The sequence below is a fragment of the Brachycentrus maculatus genome, unplaced genomic scaffold, assembly GCF_059751285.1.
Source record: "Brachycentrus maculatus isolate JH-2025_06_01 unplaced genomic scaffold, ASM5975128v1 h1tg000760l, whole genome shotgun sequence".
NCBI classification, from domain to species: Eukaryota; Metazoa; Arthropoda; class Insecta; order Trichoptera; family Brachycentridae; genus Brachycentrus; species Brachycentrus maculatus.
The window spans coordinates 146,229-170,804 of record NW_028281489.1 but is presented as its reverse complement, the minus strand read 5'-3'; the positions used below and the strand labels follow the sequence as shown (position 1 = coordinate 170,804).

Genomic DNA, 24,576 nt, shown 5'->3' with positions numbered 1-24,576 from the left:
AAACATTCAAGAAAAAAATAAACATTTTAAAAAACATTTTAAATAAAGAGATCAATCAATCACAAGTAAATATATTTTTTGATATTATAAGTAAATGGTTATAAGATCTCGTTTTTTGGTCGCCATATTTCACGTCACAGGCTTGCGAAGGTTAAATCTTTTATTTTGTACAAAATTGATGTCAAGCTCCATTCCCGAGAATGCTCACAAAAGCGGATAATTCTCTGACTTTTTGTGTCGATTAGAACTGAGTCTGAGTGAGTTTGAAAGGCTATTTAGAAAAATACATATTTCGCAGCACTATAAAGTATTTGTATTCAGAAAACAGAACTATATTCACAAAATTTTGAGTGTGTCCAAATACTTATTCACAAATTTGTATTATCTCCAATTATAGGAGTTATTCTTCATATATTTTTTGACAAAATAAATTCAATTTTTGTCAAAAAATAATTTGAATAATAACTCCTTTAATTGGATAAAATCCAGATTTGTAAACAAGTATTTGGACACACTCAAAATGTTGGATATAAATTAAGTGGTCAAATTATAAGCTTAAATAATAAAAATGAATTGCAATGCTATTTTATGGCGTTTCTCATGAATGTGATTAACATCCAGGAATCGGACCTCACATACTAATAAAGAGTTTTCGCTCAATAAAAAGCTTATTTTCATCTCACCAATAGATGTTTCTAGTGAAGTTCTAGTGATTCAAGAACAACGTTTCGAAATTGGTTCATATTTATAGAACTTCCGAAAATTGAATTGAGTGGTGTGGTTGTCAATAATGGGTAGAATTGGTTAATGTTACACGTGTGTAAAGTGATCACTTAAACCAGCCTATGACGGTCGTCAGCCCCGTAAATGCCTAGACTTCCAAATTCTTCTTCATCTTTGATGAGATCTCAAAAAATAATATAAAGAACTGTGTTCGATGATTACTGGAATATTTTTATAAATGATAATATTAATTTTAACGAACAAGATGACACTGCGTTTACATAATGCGGTACCCTATGCACCATTGGGATGCGGATGAGGGTTTGAAGAAGAAAAAAGAAGAACACTGAGAGATGCCTCAAAACACGATTTTTAATTTTTATCGACATTTTATTTCACCACATTTTTGAGTGCGTATATTTGCAAACAAATATTTGGACACACAATTTTTTTAACCTATTTCAGCCTATTTCTACCGCTGATTGTATGAAGGCAAGGTGATATATCCTAAGCTAGTATATGAATAAATATAACTAACAACAACAGCTAAAAAGTAAGTTAAACAAAACAGACAAATTAATTATCTGGTATTTTAAAAACACAAGACCAATTTTTGTAGCACAACCTCTTATCGAATCTATGAGCTTTCTACTCAAAGTTTAAAAAACACTGCAAGCTTTTAAAACAAAGTTGGGTTATAAAATTGTATTGAAATACATCTTTGCAACATTCTCAAACATGGTTACGATACATGCATGAAAATATTTCCCGGGTTGACCCATTTTTATTTTTTGTACTAATTTCCGCCCTAAGTTTAACAGCCGTGGAAATCTCTTGAATTTTGTTACATTCTGTGAACGTTACAATTCTCAAAGTACAAAAGTATTTTATATAAATATATATATATATATATATATATATATATATATATATATATATATATATATATATATATATATATATATATATATATATATATATATATATATATATATATATATATATATATATATATATATATATATATATATATATATATATATATATATATATATATATATATATATATATATATATATATATATATATATATATATATATATATATATATATATATATATATATATATATATATATATATATATATATATATATATATATATATATATATATATATATATATTTATATTTATATATATATATATATATATATATATATATATATATATATATATATATATATATATATATATATATATATATATATATATATATATATATATATATATATATATATATATATATATATATATATATATATATATATATATATATATATATATATATATATATATATATATATATATATATATATATATATATATATATATATATATATATATATATAGAGTGAACGCTGTTGAAATGCGGTCCCTCAGACGAATGTGTAGAAAATAATTGGATGACAAAATTAAAAACGAAGACATAAGAAAGGAATGTAAAGCTGAACAAAGAATAATTGAAAAGATTATGAAAAGTGCTTTAGGGTGGTATGGACATGTGAAGCGAATGGATGGCAAGAGAAAATTAAGAAAATACTGGGCCTTAAGCGTTTCTATAAACCCCATTCTATTCATTATACCACGCGTATAATTTACCTCGTAAAAAATAACTTTCATAAGTAGGTACTGGAGAATATTAAATCGATTTTATTAAGCCCTTTGAAAAGTTTTCAGGAGTTCGGGATAAAATTTGCGATATCTTTCTCACAAATAGTGCGATTAGGGAAAAGAATATCTAACGTTGAAAGAGAGATATTTCAATTTGTTGAAAATATCCAACCGACTTTACGGGATAATTTGTAAAAGCGTCGGGATTAATCCATCCAAAGACAAGGTGATAAAAACGATTCTCAAGAAATGTTCATAACTTTAATGAAATTATTCGGAAAATATTGAGATTTTAATTTAAAATCCTTCCGAGAATTAAGTAATTACAATTCTTGTCAAAGGAAAAGACAGATAGACGTATTATTCCAGGATTTGATAATTATCAATTTTCGCTTAAAAAATCAATCAACTTTTTCACTGCTACTTATTTAAATATGTCTGAAAATTGTCTTATCAAAATGTCATAATTATCCAAAAAAAAAGTCTGAATAGCTTTTGATATCAGCACTGTTAATTTTTTTATAAATATTCCAAAAGATTTCACTGTGTGTCTTGGGTTGGTTTTACATATTTATCCCAAGTGATGTCTCTACATCTTCCAACTTTAGAACTGTCTTCTTTGTCATAATCTGCTTGTTGTATGATGTCATGAATATCCCAAAAGATGTCACTGTATGCCTTGCATTGGTTTTCTAAAATTAAGCCAAGACATGTCTCCACATCTTCCAACAATAGCGCTGTGTACTTTGATATGAAAATAACTCCTGTAATTGGAGATTATCCAAATCCAGAACAAGTATTTTGACACACTCAAAATTTTGTAAATAAATTATCTGGACAAATTATAAGCTTAAATTATAAAAATGAAAATTATATTTTCGGGCGTTCCTCATGTGTGTAATTATAATCCAGGATTCGGACCTCACATACTAATAAAAGAGTTTTTGCTCAGTAAAAAGCTTCTTCTTATCTCACCAATAGATGTCTCTAGAGAAGTTCTAGTGATTCAAGAACAATGTTTCCAAATTGGTTCATATATATAGAACTTCCAAGTATTTGAGAAGTGTGGTTGTCAATAATGGGTAGAATTAGTAAATGCTACATGTGTGTAAAGTGATCACTTAAAACAGCCTATGACGGTCGTCAGCCCCGTAAATGCCCAGACTTCCATACTCTTCATCATCTTTGATGAAATGTCAAATAAAAAATTATATGGATGTGTTATAATTATCCCAAGAGATGTCACTGCATGCCTTGCTTTGATTTGACATAATTATTCCAAGTAATGTCTCGACATCTTGCAATATAGGTATTTTCTACTTTGTTATAATAGGATATGTCAAAAATACCCTAAGAGATGTCGCTGCATGTCTCGCTTAGTTTGTCATAATTATCCCAAAAGATGTCTTCAAATCTTTCCATATTGTATTTCATTAATATTCAAAGAGATGTCACTACATGTCTTGCCTTGTTTGGTTTGTCACAACTATCCACAGAGATGATCCTCAAACCTTCCTTGATATATCATACTTATCCCAAAAGATTGTCTTTTCATCTTTCAACATTAAATATTGTCACTTTCTACTTTATCATAATATGATCTTAACCCAATCAGGAATATAACCCGCAAATTTTTGTATGGCTATTAAAAGCGTCCACTTTTAAGGCAGACACAATATTCTACACTAAATTAATAAAACGTTAAAATATTTGTGTTCTTGTCTCTCTGAATTTTGAAATAGGGGTTTTAATTTCGAGGCTGTAAATTTTGTTTTTTGACGTTTCTACCTCTCCTCCCTTAGCGCTTTAGTGAAGTGACCTTTCTACTCGCGCACTACCCTTAAGGGGCATATAAACATTCAATATCGCTCGGCCACACTTTCGACACATGCGCAATATCTAGGTCAATGATTACTGGTGATACCAGTAATTTGTTGTTTTATCATTACCGAGTCCTCGTGATTACAGGATATGTAATTTTAAAAAAAGATTCAAAGAAGAGAATGGTGTGTATTCGAATTTCCCTAAACAAATGTATTCAATTAGATTTAAGTTTTGTTATGTCATTACTTGGTGGAACTGTATTTTATGGAATAAAATAACAAATATATAGTTTTTTTCCACATAAATCATCGTAACCAACATCATTAGACTGGTGTTGGTTGGTAGTACTTAAATGTATTTAAAGGTGTACTCTCAAATATAAAAAGCGAAAAATGTAGTTTTTACCTCCTTGCCTTACAATAACTCTTTTGTTTTCAAAACAGTGTATAATTTTGAATAAAAAAAATCCAATACAAAAACTGCGTTTTAAACAAAATTAAAACATGATTGTATATATACAATCAAATAAATAATAAAAAATGACACCGTTATATATAAGTAACTGCTAGATTGCGTTTGTAAAAAAGCATATCGCAATGCTAGCTAATTCCAGTAAATACCCAGACTTACATAACCTTCTACGTATATGTTGAGATGCCAAAAAATGTCACATTTAGACTTGTGAAACTCTTATCAAAGGTGTGTGATATATATGCCTAAGTGTTGCCGCGACTTTTATTTAGCCATGAGCATTTCAAACGATGTCATAGGCAGTAAGGTTGCAATTTGTAATCGCACGAATATACCGGCAAAAGTGGAGCATCCCTCGTGAAAATGTTGGTCGTTTAAGGACCTCTTAAGAGTTTAAGAGGGTGGGCTTGGGGAGAAACGAGAGAGAAAACTTACCGTTATGTCCCTTCCTTAATCTTCCCTAATTCAACGACCGAAATAAACAAATTAAGCTTCCTTTCATTAAGATTTCATCTACCTTAATGAGTGAATCTTGAATTTCATAGAAAATAGATTGAGAGACAATATTTAAACGGTTTAATTTATTTTTATTCGAGAAATAATTAGAATTGGAAAGAATTATACAGCCCAACTTAATTCTGTGCTAGCTTGTATTTTAGTGTTATACAGTGATATATGTACATGGTTTAATTTAAACAGGATGAAATATTTTTTGGAAGAGGGGATATTTTAATGTAGATGTTTTTTTATTGTATTATTTTTATTTTATTTTTATACAAATTATTGCAAAATGTAAAGTACCCCTGAGGTGATTTTTAACCAAAACAACCCTATATAAATTTTTCAATATTAATATTTTTTTAATAGTGATTTGAGGATGAAAAAAAGAAAAAAAAGTTTCTCTTCAAGCACAAAAGCTCATTCTCGTGTATATTAATGATAATATACATAATATAATGAATTAAATTAATTTTTCTTAAGCACATAAATTAAAACGAGGTGTTTGAAGCTCGCTCTTGTGTTAAAAACGGGGTTAATAAAGGGAGTGGAGCACCCTAAGATAAATTTCTAAGGGTGGTAAGTTAGGCACCTCAACCTAATATCGTGCTTTGAAAAAAAAGAGTTTTTTTTAAGTAATAACCCGCAAAGCTTCACATTTAGAGACTTGTCTGAAGGTACGATCATAAACATCCAGGCCAATTAAAAATAAATATTTTTTAAATTCACATTGCAATTGGCCGAAATCGAACCCGCGAGGCCAGTTTCGCAGTCGAGCATCTAACCTACTACGCCACGGTGCCTGTTCAAATCTTTGCTCATGACTTGTTAAAAATGACTAACTGCATTGATGTTTATTTTCTTGCCAAGCAAAAGTGATTTGAATGGCCCTCCTGAACATTTTACGTTTTGTCAGTTGGTCACTTTCTCCTGTACGACTACGATATATTTATTGTACAATAAATACTCTATAACAGACATGATGTGACACGATATCAGGCTCCCATGCCGCTCGTAGAAAGATAATACAAAAACCATTACAGTCTTCAGATATGTCACGTACTTGAAGGATATTTTTAAACTACTTGGAAAACGTGCTAAAACTGGTATTTTAAGCTGTAAGAAAAGCATCAACTTGCAAACCCATTCAATTTTATGGTGTAAAAATGTTATCGAGCTGAAATAGACTAGACGGTGTAGTGAATAAGTGAATATAGTTCCATCAAGTTTTTTCTTATTAATATCTCAACATAGATGAAGAAGAATAGGGAACTCTTGGCATTTACAGGGCTTACAACCTGTCATAGACAGGTTTTAAGTGATCACTTTATGCGTGTAACATTATTGATATAAATAAATATTGATCTCGTATTGCCTATGACAAACTCAGAAATTGTGACCGAAGATATTTATACTTAAAATATTTTAAAATGATAACATATAAGATAACACTGCGTTAACGATCAAGATAACAGTGCCCTATGCACCATTGGGGTGCGGATAAGGGTTTGAAGAAGAAGATATTTAAAATAATCTCTAACCCTTATCTGCACCCCAATGGTGCATAGGGCACTGCATCATATAAACGCAGTGTTATCTTGATCGTAAAAACATGAAGGAAAGGTGATCAGACCTCCGCTTCAGGTACCAGTCCAGGGTAATGTTAAAATAATATTAGATTGAAACAAAATCACTTATATTTATTTGACCCTCCCTGATAATCGAACCCGGGACCTCCAGAACGGTAGCCAAGCGTGCTGATTACACTACGGAGGTGGAAACAATAAAATATAATGATAATATTATGTGTACAGGAATGTGTATTTGATTACGCATTTTTATCGATTGTTGCGCGGTATGATCGATAATCCTGAAATTATCCGGAACATTGGTCTGTATGTTCCCGATAGTTACCTAAGACAGCGTCGACATAGATTGTTTCTAATTCCTATACACAGGACCAACCTGCCGCTATGTTGAACAATATCTCATTGGATATTGCTCTGTTCCATGTGTCTGAAGGAGTTTTCTTTTGATTTTTCTACACCTTCAGCAATAGTTCTTGCATATATTTTATTTTAATGTACAACATTTTGAGTGTGTCCAAATACTTGTTCACAAAATCTGGATTATCTCCAATTACAGGAGTTATTTTCATATTATTTTTTGACATCTCATGAAAGATGAATAAGAATATGGAAGTCTGGGCGTTTACGGGGCTGACGACCGTCATAGGCTGGTCTCACCAATAGATGTCTCACCAATAGATGTCTCACCAATAGATCTCAAAAATAGATGTCTCTAGTGAAGTTCTAGTGATTCAAGAACAAGGTTTCTAAATTGGTTCATATATATAGAACTTTCAAGAATTTGAGTAGTGTGGTTGTCAATAATGGGTAGAATTGGTGAATGTTACACGTGTGTAAAGTGATCACTTAAACTAGCCTTTGACGTTCGTCAGCCCCGTAAATGCCCAGACCATATTCTTCTTCATCTTTGATGAGATGTCAAAAAATTATTTTAATGTATTTTTAATGTATCCGATTTGATTTTTTTATTTTTTGTAATGTATATATGAATTAAATAAATAAAATTGAAATTGAATTATAACCAAGTCCGTAAGTATACCAGAACCTTAATTTAGAAGGCTGCCATTTTTTCGTATTTACACAAGTTTAAAAGGGTAAATTGATTTTTTCCCTTATTCTCCGTCACACAGCCAGGCGGTTCGACCTCCTCCCTTCCACCCTCGTACCGTTTCACCCCCGACCCCTTCATCAAATAAAACAAATGAACTGAAAAAAAACATGTTTTTGTTTCACGCTGGAATCCAAACTCAGGTTCTATTTACCGGAAGGAAGTGGTGCCTAGAGTCAATTCATTCCGATATGTATTATTTTTAATTTACGCACTCAATTTTCTCTGAAGCGATTCATTTTATTGTATAGTAAAAACATTATGGAGGTATTTTGAAACGAGTTTTTTAAAGCGTTGCTTCTTTTTTTTTTAAAGTAAAATACTGTATTTTTTTCTTAAACAGAGCAGGGGAAAGATATAAAAAAATAAAATTTAAGGCCCTGCATACCGCTTACTATCAACAACGTCATAAATCAAAAAACTTTTTTTTTCAGGAGAACGTTTTTAATGTTTAAAAATATAATACAATGTATTAAAAATAAATATCAAGCCATTTATTGAACTTTTTACTGTGCAACAAATCTTGTTAGGTAAAACCTGAAGGTTTTTTCTCCATTCGAAAAATATGTAATATGTTTTTTTTAAATATTATAATTAAACAATACCTTTTCTTCAAAACGCAAAAAACACCTTCTGCCCTGTAGTGGGTAAATATTACGTTAAAAATATTCGGCTTTTACTGGGATATAGTACATTTTCCGGGCATTCCGAAAGCACAACTGAAAATTGTCGATTTTTGATAAATGACGTTGTTGAAAAGAGTGAGCGATACGTAAAATAGAAACTAACTTTCTTTAAACCCAGGTAACATTTGACGTATTTTTTTTTTTAATACATTGTTTTCGTATTAAAAAAAAAATTTTCTTCGAAATAAGTATATTGTTTTGAAAAGAAAAGAATTAATGAAAGGTAACGAGCTAAAAAATATACAATAAAATATTTATTTATTTATTCATTTATTTTAATTGGGCGTGAAATGACATGTGGCTTAAAGTGTTACCGAACGCTGATTGAGATTTGTTATTGCGAGTTTCCCCTTAGTGGTAGGAACAGAGTGAATGGTGCACTGAAATCAGTTATAGCAATAAAAAAACTGATCAACCTTCGCCTCTTTCACATTCATATATTTTCTCATACATGTATGCCGATTATTCCGACTCCCGACCTGACCACTTTCAAGTATTTGAAATACTTGATAATGCCATGTTTTTCTCGGTCTTCCTTTGCTTCTATTGCCAACCACATTCGCTTCGTGACTTTGTTAAACTATACTTTCTTCAGTTATTCGATTCACGTGCCCAAACAATCTTAACACATCTTTCTAATTTGATTAATAATGCTAAAAAATAAAATTAGTTTACAACATTTCGAGTGTGTCCAAATACTTGTTCACAGATCTAGATTATTTCCAATAAGTAATTATTATCATATTGTTTATTAACATCTCAACATAGGTAAAGAAGAATATGGTTGTGAAGAATGTGTTTGAGAATAATTTGGTTGTCAATTATAGTCAGAATTGGTAAACGTTACACGTGTGTAAAGTGACCACATAACCAGCCTATGACAGACCATAAGCTAAAAGATAATAATGTAGGAGTGTTATATGTATAAGTTCCAAAATTTGAGTAGTGTGGTTGTCAATCAAGGGTAGAATTGGTGAATGTTACACGTATGCAAAGTGATAACATACCAAGAAAAATGCGATCGTGAGCCCTGTAAATGCCCAGACATTCATCTTTTTCTTCCTCTGTATTGAGAGGTCCGTTATATCGAGGTATTACCGTATATTTCAAAATATCAGCTACCGTATCGCACACTTTGGTCGTATGTGGGTAGGTGCCGTAACGAACAGATTAATTGAAACAAAACTTTTTTTTCGTATTTCCAACACCCTCTAAAAAAATGTTTTGGGATGTTCCACATATTATGGACCAAAGCTGCTTCTTTCTGTGACAGAGATGATGAATAGCGAGAAGTATGACCGAATTCTACTGGAAAAGATACTACCAGAGATACAAAAACGAAGGTCAAATGGTAATGGAATATTTCAGCAGGATTTAACCCCCTGCCACAAATCCTAAAAAATGATGAAATTTTTCACACAAAAACAATGAACAATGACTGATTAAGAATTTTGCCAGACATAAACCTTATTGAAAATCTATCGGCAATCTGTGAGAATCAGCTCTCCAAAATTGATTGCACTACGGTAGAAAAGCTCATTTTGTCCATAATTCAGGTTTGGTTTCGAGACGAAAAATAGCATCCACGTGCCAAAACCTTATACAATAGATGTCAAGAAGAGTAAAATCTTTGATTGAGCCCAAATGAGATCTTATTAAATATTAATTTGTGATATAACTAAGAAACAAAAGATTTTACAAATCTTTTTACGAAAATACAACAAAAAAAGTTTTGTTTCAATTAATCTGTTCGATACTGTACTTGTAGCCAGGCAAGTAGGTTCGTAATGTTTCCCATAATTCCCTAATCCGGTTAATTGATGCCACGTATAATGGAAACAGCGCGACGTAAAACGTCCATCGAGAGCACTAATTGAACCGACCAATCAAATTGCCTCTAACGTGGACCAATCAATACATTTCACCACCAGGAGGTACGTTTATTATGGAACGTTATAATATGTTATATAATCGGTTATATTATGTTCCATATATGCAAATCTGCAGCCACGAAGTATGCTAATCAGCAATTGAATTTTGAGAGATTCATTGGACACTATTAAATGCATTCGTGAGCACGTGCTTATTAAACATCATGTATGGGCCTTATTAAACACCGTGTGATTCCATAAAAACCTTAATATACAATAATATCGAGCCAACCAACCAATCAAATTGCCTCGAAAAAGAACGTTATTATTTGTTATTAGGAACGTTTTAATATGTTATATATTCGGTTATATTATTTTCACTGTATGCAAATCTGCAGCCACGAAGTATGCAAATCAGCGATTGAGAGATTTATTGGATACTGTTTAATGCATTCATGAACACGGAGCGTTATTAAACACCGTATTATTCCGTAAAAACGTCAATAGACGATAATATCGAGGGTATAATAGCAGAATTAAAAAACACAATAAAAATAATTATAATTAAAATAAATTATATCACCCACAAACATAATCCATAAATAAAATGTGTAACTCCCTCGCAATCACAAGAGCTTAGTGTTTTTTTATTGGGGAGAACTGCGTTATTAATTTTAAGGTTGTAAAACTAGAAATGTCTTGAAAATGAGTTATGTAAAAAAAACTCTCATTAAATAAATGTCTAATTTTATAAAAATGCATTAAGGCCCATATACGATAAATCGCAACTTTATTTTTTTTCAACCCAGATAACATTTGATGTAATTGAGTTTTTTTGCTTAAAACACTGTTTTTGTATTGAAAAAAACAAGTTTTTCTTAATTTTCTCTAAATATATGATTTACAATGCAAAAACTATTTTTTAAGAAAAAAGTCAATTACGTTAAATGTTACCTGGATTTAGAAAAAATAAAGTTGCGATTCAACGAATACTAGGCCTTAAGGCAGTGGTTCTTAACCGGTGGTCCGCGAGCTTATTGCAAGTGCTCCGCGAAATTATGAAAACCAAAATTCAATGTTACTCATTTACTGCGCAATTTTTTATTACAAACATAAATTGTGTACATTTATTTAAATCACAATTTTTAACATACATACATTTTTTTTTTGCTGAGACCCACCAAGCCACCTTTTGTGTCTCGTCGGTGGAGATCTTTTTTAACATTTTTTTTTGTTTTTAACCATTTTACCCTAATATATACACAAAAAAGAGAGAAAAATTAAGAATATAAACATTTTACAATTTTTATAACTCGTGATCATTTACCCATTCCTTTATTTTGCCTTTGTTCCATATTTTATTTTGATCTATAACATCCGTCGGCGACAAATTAAAAATGTTCGGAACGATATATTGCAGTGTTCAACTTCCATATTTATTGTTCATTCTTGGGACTATCAAACCTTCGTTGCGTGTAAATCGTGTATCATGGTTGGTTACTAAAAGATTTCGATATTTTTGTCGAATTTAAGTTACATAATTATTTAGCATAATGGCTAGATGGCAGCTCTTTTGCAAAGTGAAGTTGTATGCGTTCAACTTACAACAGCGGTCAAGATATCTTTGATTATAATATATCATCATACTTAGAACAATTGAAAATATCATGAGAGTTATGTGTAGGAATTTGTACAGACGGTGCTCCATCAATAGTAGGTTCGTTGAAAGGATTTATGACTCTCAAATTATGAAATCAGCTAGGATTAGCAATTTGGATGAAGAAATGAGAGTAGCTATATCAAATATTAGACCTAATATTGCTGAAATTCGTAAAAACCGACAAGCTCAGGTGTCACATTTTATAAATTTTGCCGCATAAAGTTTCATTGGAGTATATATCGTAGTCGTACAGGAGAAAGTGACGAACTAACAAAATGTAAAATGTTCAGGAGGGCCATTTAAGTCACTTTTACTTAGCAAACAAATTAATATCAACACAGTTAGTCATTTTTAACAAGTCAATATATTATACTTCCAAGTTTAAAATCCTTTTGGATTTTTTTCAGGGCAATATTAAGCCAGTAAGATATCAAATAGTCAATGATCACGTTTTTGTAAGAAATGCACTTTGTCACTTTCTCCTGTATGACTACTATATGTCTGTAATAAAATAATCAGTTTTATTTTTAAATGAAAATTATCTTTGTATGTTTTTTGGATCTTGAGTTTTGGTGTACCGCGATTTTCCTTAAGGTGGGGTCTGACCTGAGCCATTTCGTCGTAACGTTGCGATGTGAGCATTCGTATAATCAGTACAGCGAGCCGAGCGCTCCATCCATAGTCGGAGAGCTCGCCGCGAGCGACGTTACGTTACGTCAGTCCCCACCTTTATGATCAAAAGTGCTCCCTGACTTCAAAAAGGTTCAGAGCCACCGCTTTAAGGAATTAAGGTAGTTACTCGAGCTAAGGAATGACGTAACGGAAGATGACAGCATCCTTAAATAACACATCTTATATGATTGATTGAAATCGTTGATTAATTAAATCCATCATTAAACTAAAACATTTGAATCGGACAGTTATTAATGTTTCAAGATATTATCAACCCCTATACCCGCATACCCCTGGCTTAAAATAAGTAAGGGTTACTTTATGGGGTCTTTACGCAATTCGAATTGAGCGCTGGATGAGTTTGAAGTTTAATTCAAGCGTTATTGGATTTATCTTCACTAACTCTTATTTGCAACATTTTGAGTGTGTCCAAATACTTGTTCACAAAATCTGGATTATCTCCAATTACATGAGTTATTTTCATATTATTTTTTGACATCTCATCAAAGATGAAGAAGAAAATGGAAGTCTGCGCATTAATGCCCATTATTTGTATCCAATTATGCATAGGGCACCGCATCATATTGAATCAGTTTATCATTATCACATAATCATACTTACTTCTGTAGTAATTCATCTATATATTTTACGACCTGTTATAGGCTGATTTGAGCGATCACTTTATACACGTGTAATATTCTAGCCATGTTTGATAACCACACAATCGAAACGTCGGAAGTTGTATACGTCCTTAAATTGATACCTTCTTTCACATGTGAGTTCACGGCAACATCTACGGTTAAGTAGAGTTTTTATTTTATTTTATTTAGCAAAGACCTTGAGGAACTGTATGTAAGATTCTTCAAATTGTATTTTGAATAATTATTTTCATTAAAATATCTTCAGTGCGTCCAAATCTTTGTTCACTAATCTAGGTTTATCTACATAGCAGTTATTTTATATTGATTAATATTTTATATGAATTCTCAGCACCATCGACGGTTGAGTTGAGTTAGTTTTTTTTACTTATTTATTTTTTTACAAAAATGTTAATAAAATTAGTATATAACCACTCACCGAGATTTTTACGTCTACCGGTTTCGAGACGTACCCGTCTCTTCGTCAGGACAATCACTAACACAGCATGCAAACAATACTACCCTTCACCACCATAGCACCATTTACACACTCAAAACTACACAAAATGTCTAACACATGCGATTTTTGGTCGACCCGAAGACCAACATGCACTATAGTTTTCAAACCGGTAGACGTAAAAATCTCGGTGAGTGGTTATATACTAATTTTATTAACATTTTTGTAAAAAAAAAATAAGTAAAAATGACTAACCACAAAGTAAATGCTTTAAATATTAATAATATTGAGAATAGTTTTTTTTTTTAACTTAGCATAGGCCTTTATGAAATAAATATATTAAAAAAAACTCCGACAGTAAGTTGGTAAACCAAAATTTGTGAACAAAAATTTGGACACAGTCTAAATATTATTTTAATTGATAAATATTTATGAATAATTACATATCGTTAACAAACCTACTGTAAAATTGGTTTGGTAAACTTAAAAAAAATAAAAAAATAAAACAAACAAAAAAATCTCAACAAATTATGTATTTCGCAGTGAAATAACAATACAATTTGAAAAAAAGTAGAAAAAACTGTAATAACATTACGCATAGATTATGTTTGCTCAAGTATAAGTGGTACTATGTACAGGGTGGTGCAAAATTTATCATCCTATCGGAAGATGTAACATAATATTTTTTTGCAAATGGTCAATCATATTTGACATTTCGCTCACTCCTTTCAAGAACGTCATAAATCGAAAAACTTGATTTTTCAGGAGAACGTTTTTAAAGTTTAAGCATATAATACAATGTATTAAAAATAAATATCAAGCCACTTATTGAACTTTTTATTGTGCAACACATCTTTTTAAGTAAAACCTGAAGGTTTTTTCTCCATTTGGAAAATATTTAGTCATTCAAAAAAATAATTAAACAATACATTTTCTTCAAAATGCAAAAAACAACACTTTCTGCCCTGTAGCGGGTAAATATTAAGTTGAAAATATGCCTCTTTGCCAGGATGTAGTTCATTTTCTGGGCATTCCGAAAACATGCACAACTGAAAATCGACGATTTTTGATTTATGACGTTCTTGAAAGGAGTGAGCGATTTGTGAACTAGACGGCTGCAGTTGACAAAAGATTGGCAGGACCAAATAAAAGAAAAACTGCTCATGTATAAAGATTGCAATTTTATTAAAGTTGGAGCAAAATATTAATAGAACCAGTGATCGCGAGTAAAAAATTTAAAAGTCATCATATAACAATCTATATAAATTAAAACGTAAACATTCGTCTGCCCAACATTTCAAATCTCGTCAAGTTATCTTCCGATTGCTTTGAAATTTTGACACGTTTCATTCGAATACGCGCCTTTTTCATAACCTGTATCAGATTTTTTTATCTGTGACAGTTAAAAGACTTTTTTTTTCTGCAATGGCAGCGCCATCTGTTTGACGTAACAGCAACACACTCAACACCAAAAAAAAAATCTCATGGCGGACAGCGTGCTTCTTGACATCTCTGCTGTCACTTATTATTTACATTTTCATTGCATTCACAACCGTCATGAAATCAAACTTTAAGGAATGTGTGCTTTCCATTTTTCTTCTTTTCCATTTCACTAGACTGAGCCACGGCCAACTGGTGGCCGGGTACAGCTGATGGAGAATAAAGCTAGAAGCTCGAGAGACTCATAGATCTTAACACTAAAAATTGGTGATGGCGGACATCTTTCTTCTTGACATCTCGTATAATTTTTACCAATGTTTTTTGCATTTTTTTATGTTTGAGCCCAATGGCTTTGCAAGTGTATTGGCCCGCTTCTAGCCGCTCCGACAGTACTTACTGATATCGCACAAAGGGTCGCTTAAAATTCCGACTGACCATAAATCTGGTGTTTAATAAAGCTAGTAGCTCGAGTGACTCGGCCGCATTCGTTTGTTTGCTAAGGGGTCGTTGGTGACCCATCATCAGGGGTACATAATTGACTCTGACATTTTGCTTCGTACACTATGTTGTCGATCTCGTGCATCACTGCCTCCCTGGTATCCTGGTCGAGCCTCCTCAGCTTCCTGACCAACAGTTCCGCATACAGGTCACATTCGTCCCTTGTCCTGGCTTCTTCAGGCACCTCTGTCTGGACATCCACTGTCGCCTCTGCAGGAGGCGCCGGCAGTTTGAGAAGCGATGGCCACTTGCGTCTTTTCGCAGTATCGGGTCCTAAAAAAAACATATTATTATTTGTTTAACAGTAGGTATTGTTACACTGTATTTATCAAGATAAAACTTTAAACAATAAAATAAATATTTTGCAAATTAAAAGCATCGTTTACTTTGTGGTATGTAATATAACACTCTCCTTATCATTCATCGTTCACTTTGTGTAATACCACTTTAAAAGTATCACCCAAAATTGGGTGCTTTGCCAGTAAATTTTAAAAAAATACCACTTTATAAAATACCAATTCGTGACAACTGATTTGGGAATAATCATTCCATCATCAGGTCGTTTTATTCGACACTTATACAAAAATAAAAATTTTGAATAGAGAAAAAAGGCAAATTAATCACAATTTTAAAAATTATAAAATATGTATGTTTATACATCAAAAATTTTTAGTTAAAAGTAGGTACCTTTTATTTTAGCCAGGCTTCTCCTTTTGAATGTACCTGAATAAATACGTTTGTGAGGGTGTATTTCGTCATTTTGTCCTCTTCTTCTTATTATTCTTATCATTTTGCCTTCTCTGTCCTTGACTTTCATATAAAAAAAAATGTTTAATAAATCCAGCAAGATGTTTATATATATATATATATGTGTATTTTATATATACATATATATATATATATATATATATATATATATATATATATATATATATATATATATATATATATATATATATATATATATATATATATATTTATATATATAATAAACACAATTTTAGTCGGAGTACTCGATTGGGATTTACCTGAACTAGTGGGAGGGCTTTCTTCTTCGTCTTCTTTTTCTATTCTTTCCTCCGTTGACTTATCTACATCGAGTGGCCAAGCTTCAACAGATTCCTAAAATGTAAACATACCACATACTATTTCATACCATATATTTTTAAAATCAATTAAGACAAAAGAAAGGAATGTTAGGCTGAACAAGGAATAATTGAAAAGATTAGGAAGAGTTCTTTACGGTGGTCTGGACATGTGTAGCGAATGGATAGCGATAGAATGACTTAGAAAAAATATGTGGCGAATGTGGCGGAAAAACAGAAAGAGGACGACTGAAAAAGACTTGGAACGATAAGATCAATCAGAACTTAAAATCTGGCGGCGTCAAAAGTCTGCTTAATCGGAGGGCATGTACTAAATGTATGGATGTGAAGGAGACGAGGAGTGTATGTCAGGACAGAAGAGTGTGGCGTTCCATCCTTTCTGCCTACCCCTGGTAGTAGTACTATTAGTAGTAGTCAATTAGACGGAATTGCTTACGTACTTACAATTTTTATTTACATAATTCGTCGAAATGATAAAATATGGTACCTACTGTAATGAATATATAAATGATATTTTAATATATTTTTTTTATTTTATAAAACCCGGCATGAAGCGAGTTCCGGGATCTTTTTTGTTTTGAAAAAGTCCTGGTTGTATCTTTTGTATTGTTTTTAGGGATCAACCTCATTAATTTATTATTAACTATATAAATCCACTATCATTTTTAAAACATAAACTAAATACGCTATAAATCCTTGTACATAATAGGTAAGGAGAATTTTCTAAGGCAACTAATAAGTACTTATATATTTTTAAACTCATTACAGAAAGGTCGCTTCACTTTGAGCCTTCACTTGCACAAAACTAAAAACAGACAGTAAATATGTGACATATACTAGTTTCAGACACTTTTTGTGACCAAAGCCATCAGTGAATGGATCCCTGAAAAATGTATGGCTGACGGAATAAACCATAGACAATACCAAAAGATAGAATCGTCCGCCATACACATTTGTGAAGCTATTGGCGAACGTTTGAGTATACTATATAGCCAATTTGAGCGTTGGGTCATTTGCACAACATTGGTCGTGTTTTTCTCCGTTCCAGTGACATTAAAACGACTGACATATCGCTCACTCCTTTCAATAACGTCATAAATCAAAAAACTTGATTTTTTAAGAGAACATTTTTAAAGTTTAAAAAATATAACACAATGTATTAAAAATAAATATCAAGCCACTCATTGAACTTTTTACTGTGCAACAGATCTTTTTAGATAAAACTGAAGGTTTTTTCACCATTTGAAAAATATTTAGTATATTTTTAAAAAAATAATTAAACAGTACCTTTTCTTCAAAATGCAAAAACAACATTTTCTGATCTGTAGCGGGTAAATATTAAGTTAAAAATATGCCTCTTTTGCTGGGATATAGTACATTTTCTGAGCATTCCGAAAATATGCACAACTGAAAATTGACGATTTTTGATTTATGACGTTGTTGAAAGGAGTGAGCGATATGTAATTTTTTACTCACCTGAGTTTCAGAACTAATCGCAGTGCTTGGATAAACTTTCCCGAGAAACTTCGACATTATATCAAATGCAAACCAGCTCGGTTGATAGAAGTACTGGTGATCCGATTGCATGGATTGCTTCTGTTTGTGCACATGATATCTAAACGAGCTCATGAGGGACTCTCTTTTCTTTTTTAAATCGTCCACTGAACATTTCACGGAGAAATTCTCTTGGATCCGATTCCAGGCGTTGATTATCTCCATTCGAACCTTGTGTGCCGGATGCGTAGGATTCCATATGCAAGGTTCCCCTTCGTATAATTGAAGAAACTCAGTAATCAGTGTTTTACTCCAATCCATATTGCGAACCTAACCTAAAACAGACCCAACAAACTTCGCGCAGAATTCGACGGACGCACGTACGCCAACGCGTTGGTATTTGCACTGGCAGTCGTCACGACTGTAGTTACAAACTACGCCCAATGGCTTTGCGAGTGTATTGGCCCGCTTCTAGCCCCTCCGACAGTACTTACTGACATCGCACAAAGGATCGCTTACAATTCTGACTGGCCATAAATGAATTATTTCAAACACATAAAATCTTTGAAATATTTTGCGTAGTTCAATTAATAAGGGGGTATTACTATAACTAGGTTAGGTTAGGTTAGGTTAGGTAATTCTGACTGGCCATAAATGAATTATTTCAAACACATAAAATTTTTGAAATATTTTGCGTAGTTCAATTTATAAGGGGGTATGACTATAACTAGGTTACTCTTAAAAAATCTTTTGAGTAATATAATAGTAATATATTTGAGATAGTGAAAATAAGGAAAAATATAGATAGTGAAAATAAGGTCTGTTTTTACATTTTTATATTGGATAGTCCGTCTCCGTGATCAGCGCGCTCGGCCATCGTACTGGAGGTCCCGGGTTCGATTCCCGGGGGTCAAATAAATATAAGTGATTTTTTCACTCAAATATTTATCCAATATTGCCCTGGACTGGTACCTGAAGCGGAGGGCTGATCACCTTTCCTTCATGTGTTAACGATCAAGATAACACTGCGTTTATATGATGCAGTGCCCTATGCACTATCGGGTGCGGATGAAAGTTTGTAGAAGGTGATTTTATGTAATTCATGAGTGAAAATTCTAAGTAAAAACACTCATTATTCAGTTAAATCAGTTTGTATTTATTGGCCAGCTATCTTGCGATGTTGGCATCTGTGCTATGGCCTCAACACACGCGCACAGCGCCAACACTGATACAAGCCGCTCGGCCAACTCGCGACGCTAGCGCCAACGGCGAACATCGATCTACGAGCGCGAATGTGGCTGAATTCTTGGGCCAAACAAAACGCCAAAAGGCACGAGTGCCAACTGCGCACACTGCCGATGGCCAACGTTTTCGTGCGGGGATATTGGTGCGCAAATGTTTGCGCTCCGAGGTCAACACGTCTGTCAAAACTGGTAAAATATATTTTTATTTCAAACGTACGCATGTATACAAACAATAAAAACAAATTATGGATTTAGATAAGGTTACAAAAACATTTTTTTGTAAATAATATCGCTCACTCCTTTCAAGAACGTCATAAATCAAAAATCGTCAATTTTAAGCTGTGCATGTTTTCGGAATACCCAGTAAATGTAATTGGGCACATAAAACAGCATCATTTTCTCTTATTCATTTTCACCGCCGTTTCTTCTAACGTGGACACAACAACGCTTAATTGTCTTTTCTTAAACTTCCTAATTACACCTGTCTCGGCCCTACATTATTCTCTAATTACAAATTCCCTTGAGACGCCAGTGAAAACATCTGACAGCCGAAAGATTAATTATTTTTCTACTATTTGTGCTCCCGAACAGCTGTTTGCCTCCCGAAATACCTTTGACCTATCCAAACACTCGATATACAGCGGAACCTCGGGTTACGAACGTCCCGGGTAATGAACAATTCGAGTTACGAACAAATATCTCGGCGGAATAATGTCTCAGTTCCTGAACAGGATTCAGATAACGTGTACCAGGAAATCTGTCTTCAAATACAAATAAAGTGAAGGAAGATGATACTGCAGTTATTTTTACTTTTTTTTTATACATCAATATAGATGAAGAAGAATATGGAAGTCTTAGTATTTACTGGGCTCAAGTCCTGTCATATGCCTGGTTTGAGCGATCACTCCGGTGAGTGGAGAAACCCAGATTTGTGAACAAGTATTTGGTAACACTCAATTTTGTGAATAAAATAAATAAATAAATGATAATTGTGTTTTCAGACGTTTTCCAGTTTGTACAATAATCCGGTTATGATCTTACATACATCCAAATAAAAGGGTCTCTTCTTAGTAAAAGATTTTCCAACCCAACCAAAAATGGGTCCAAAGTCACATGCACAGTGTCATGAGATCAATGATATATGTAGGAGTTCCAAAAAAATTGTAGTATCAATCTTGGGTACAATGGTAAATGTTTCATTTGTGTAATGTTACTTCCATATCCTTCTTCATCTATGTTGAGATATCAAAAATCTAAAGGAAAATGTTTCTCGTTCTTTAATCAATGAAATATAATGAGATACAAAGTTTTATTAAAGATAAAATAATTCATAATAACTTTTCTGACGTCTTTTATAATATTTCAATAATTATACCTTCGTCCCACTTATTTTATTATTATAAAAATCCGCAATGAAACTTTCCCCACTCTATGCGTTTTCATTGAGAAAGAAACCTTTCATCTTTATGAATCCGATGTATTTATGAAAGATGATTCCTCTTCCAAATAATTACACTCTTCCGTTTCAAATAAAAAATATTAAATTTTAGTTCAAATAATGTTCATTCATTTATAAATAGTTATCATCATCAATTACTCTCATCAAAGTGACATTCACATTCCGAAATGGATCCAGTTTATATAGATTTTTGAGAGAAAAATGTTTTAGCCTTTTAACAGTTTTACGAAACGAATTAAATTCGTAACCCGGGGTTCTACAGTACCCTACTTTTTCTTAAACTGAGGAATATAAATTAATATAGAAATGTGTGGGTATAAAACCCTTGAAGATGAAACGAAAACATGTTTTTATAAGCCTTAAATCCCCTATCAAGTTTCTGAAAAAAATCTATAGAAATATAATATGTTATAATACTTGTTTGATTTTTATTAATGGTATTACAAAATGTAAGGGCTTCTTGAGAAGAAACATTGTATTATATTTTCCCAAATGATAAGAGTTTTAATAAGGTATTTCGTTTATATGATGTCGATTTTTGTATGTCTTTAACATAAAAATATTGTTGAAAAAATATCTATTTCACCAAAAAATAATTCAAAGTAATTTATTATGGAATGATTTTCCATGTACCTCTGATTTGGTTAGAAATGATTGACTTTTGTTTTTCGTAGAAATTAAAAAAAATACTTTTATTTTTTAAGTACCTAGCTGTAAAATGTTTTTTTTTTTACTTTCATAGAATCATTATCCCTTGTGTATAAATGATGCATACATTGACTAATTGTGATTGTATTTAACATGACATGCTCGCATATTGAATGATCCTTACAACGTACGACCTCCAATTCAAATACTTAATGTAGTTAAAATGTAGTTATCAAAAAACGAAATCAGCATCAATGATATAGTAAGCTTCTTCCTGGTTCCATCCCAACTTGTCGTCTTTGTAAACTGTTAGGGTGAGCTCTCCTCGTCCTCAGGTTGTAGGTCCTTCTATCATATACAACCTATATCATGCCTTCGAATCATGTTATCTTTCTGTAGCATCCATGAATTGTTTGGTCTTCCTCTAGATATCTCTCGAGGAAGGTTCATGGCGATCGCTTGGTTTACAATATGTTAAGGGTCTCTATCTTATCTTACTTTTGTGCTCATCCATTTTAATTGGCATTCCTCTACCTTACTATTGATGTCAGTTACACCCAGACTTCCATAAAGAGTTCATTCGCATTCTTTAAATAATGCAGTCTTTATTTTGTGTCTAATGGACACTCCAGCTGACCATCTAAGCATTCGCATTATGTTACATAAGCATTACATAAACCAAAGTAGGACACAATATGCCGAACCCTCTTCTAGTGGAACGGAAGGTCTGCTGATGACAGTCAACAGTCCGCCTTCTCCTGAGGAGTTTTACGTGGTTTCCTCCTAGCAATGAGCAAATGCTGAGAAGTTCCTGATTGGCCCGCACTAGATATCCCTTCTGTTCCCAACACGGATTCATATAAAAACATATTTAATTAGCTAGAAGAAACAAAAATCCACTAAATGATCTATAAACCTTGTACATAATAAGCAAGGTAAATAATAAATGCAATTCCCATCTAAAAAAAAGCAATCAATTTCAACAGTTTCTATTTGCCTAGAGTAGATGTTATACATCATCCAGCATTCGGAGCCATAAAGGAGTGCGGGTCTGACAAATGTTTGGTAGACATTCCCTTAAGCTACGGTATAGTATGCGATCGTACATTATTCTTCATTTCATAGATGTATATTTTTTTAAGCTTTTGTAAACAAAATATGGCTGACTAAGTATTCCACCTACTTTTTAGCCAAGCTGGAATAAAGTACCTATTATATTTATTGAAAGTTTTTTCTTGTTGCTCTCTTTCTCTTGATCCTAAACAAAGCTTAAAAAAAGATACTAGAAGATGTTACAAACTTGTATTTTATCATTCGGAAATATCAACCAATATCTATCACAAAAAATGGTCCATTTAATATGGTCTACGTTGGAAGTTAGAAACTATTGGGAGGGAATATATGGCTTAACTAAAGCTGAGAAAATTTAACGTCTAAAACCATTTATAGCCTGGCTTAGTAATATCCATTTATATTTCAGTTCTACAACCCGACTGGAAAAATAAAAAAATAAACCTCTTATGAGGACGTTCCCGGTAGAATCTTTGGTTGACTTTTGTAAGCTTTTTATTTAGCACAGGTCCTCCATGAAAATGTTTGCAAGATTTATATATATATATATATATATATATATATATATATATATATATATATATATATATATATATATATATATATATATATATATATATATATATATATATATATATATATATATATATATATAAATATATATATATATATATATATATATAAAATATAGATAAGGGATACCTTTTCATTCATCGTTCATTTGTGTAATACAACTGTGAAGTGCTATTACACAAAGTGAACGATGCTTGATAAGGAGAGTGTTATATGACCATACTACAAAATATGTTTTTAATATACAAAATATACTACTTACTGTCTATCACACCTGGGAATCGATCCCGCTATCTCCAGCATGGAAGCTAAATATATTCACCACCACACTATTGAGGGGGATAAAATTATTTATGTAGATGTGCAAAAACAGAGTTTAGGCTATACCAGTACTCAATGCCTCATCCAGTGACTAAACGAGGTTCACGAGATTCATATTAAACCGGCCGCACTAAGGCTGGGGGTTTTATTAAACACTTCTTCCTAAATCTTCCTTCCACCCGGTGGCCAATGAGTTTCTTAAAAGCGAATTCCACCAAATTTCTTTTCTCTCTTCATGAATATTAATCCGGTCGTTTTCCTTTTGCCATTAAAAGCGCCCCCGACGAACATTCCTTTATTTATTGAAGCTGAAGAAGCTAGTATAGGCGTTTATAATTCTAATATGGTCCAAGATCCAGTCAGATAATTTTATTTTTAATTTTACTCGGTAAATACAACTTTTTGTTGAATTCTATTGTGATACGTGTTTCGATGCAACATACAACGCCATTTGTAAAAACTATAAAATCTTCCGATAGGGTGATTATTTTGCCCCACCATTAACATACTAGAGTTATAAATATTTTTGAGTGTACATTTAACATGTGAAAATAGTACTTTTTAAAAATATTGTGTAAAATTCTCATATTTTCATGTTAAAATAGAAACAATTGTTGAAATATGTATACTACATATTTATTATGCGTTATATGATACGTATTTTAGATATTCAGACACAATGAAAATGTAAAATTATTTCAAATTTTAAAATGTTTAGATTTTCTTGAATGTGTAAATAAAAATTATTGTATAATCGTATTATATTACAAGTGCTTAGTTAAGGTAAAATTTTATAAATTTCTACTACTACTACTACTACTACCATCACGCCGTTTCCCCGCAGGGGTAGGCAGA

General features: G+C 32.1%; 1 protein-coding gene across 1 annotated transcript; it reads right to left on the bottom strand.

The window, feature by feature from the left end:
* Window positions 1–14,381: 14,381 nt before the first annotated feature.
* Window positions 14,382–18,830, bottom strand: LOC148300271 (uncharacterized). The gene is made up of 4 exons (XM_088275038.1): window positions 18,388–18,830; window positions 16,834–16,927; window positions 16,493–16,615; window positions 14,382–16,078 (listed from the first exon to the last, which is right to left on the bottom strand). The coding sequence occupies exons 1-4, from the start codon at window positions 18,724–18,726 to the stop codon at window positions 15,804–15,806; spliced, it is 831 nt and encodes a 276-aa protein (XP_088131164.1). The 5' UTR covers window positions 18,727–18,830; the 3' UTR covers window positions 14,382–15,803.
* Between the last annotated feature and the right edge of the window lie 5,746 nt (window positions 18,831–24,576).

Excerpts from the sequence above, each read along its gene's own strand:
- LOC148300271 (XM_088275038.1), bottom strand. The coding sequence starts at position 18,726 with ATGGATTGGAGTAAAACACTGATTACTGAGTTTCTTCAATTATACGAA. Across the intron at positions 16,928-18,387 it reads CGATTAGTTCTGAAACTCAG|GAATCTGTTGAAGCTTGGCC; the intron begins GTGAGTAAAAAA and ends TTTACATTTTAG. Across the intron at positions 16,616-16,833 it reads AAGCCCTCCCACTAGTTCAG|TCAAGGACAGAGAAGGCAAA; the intron begins GTAAATCCCAAT and ends TTTATATGAAAG.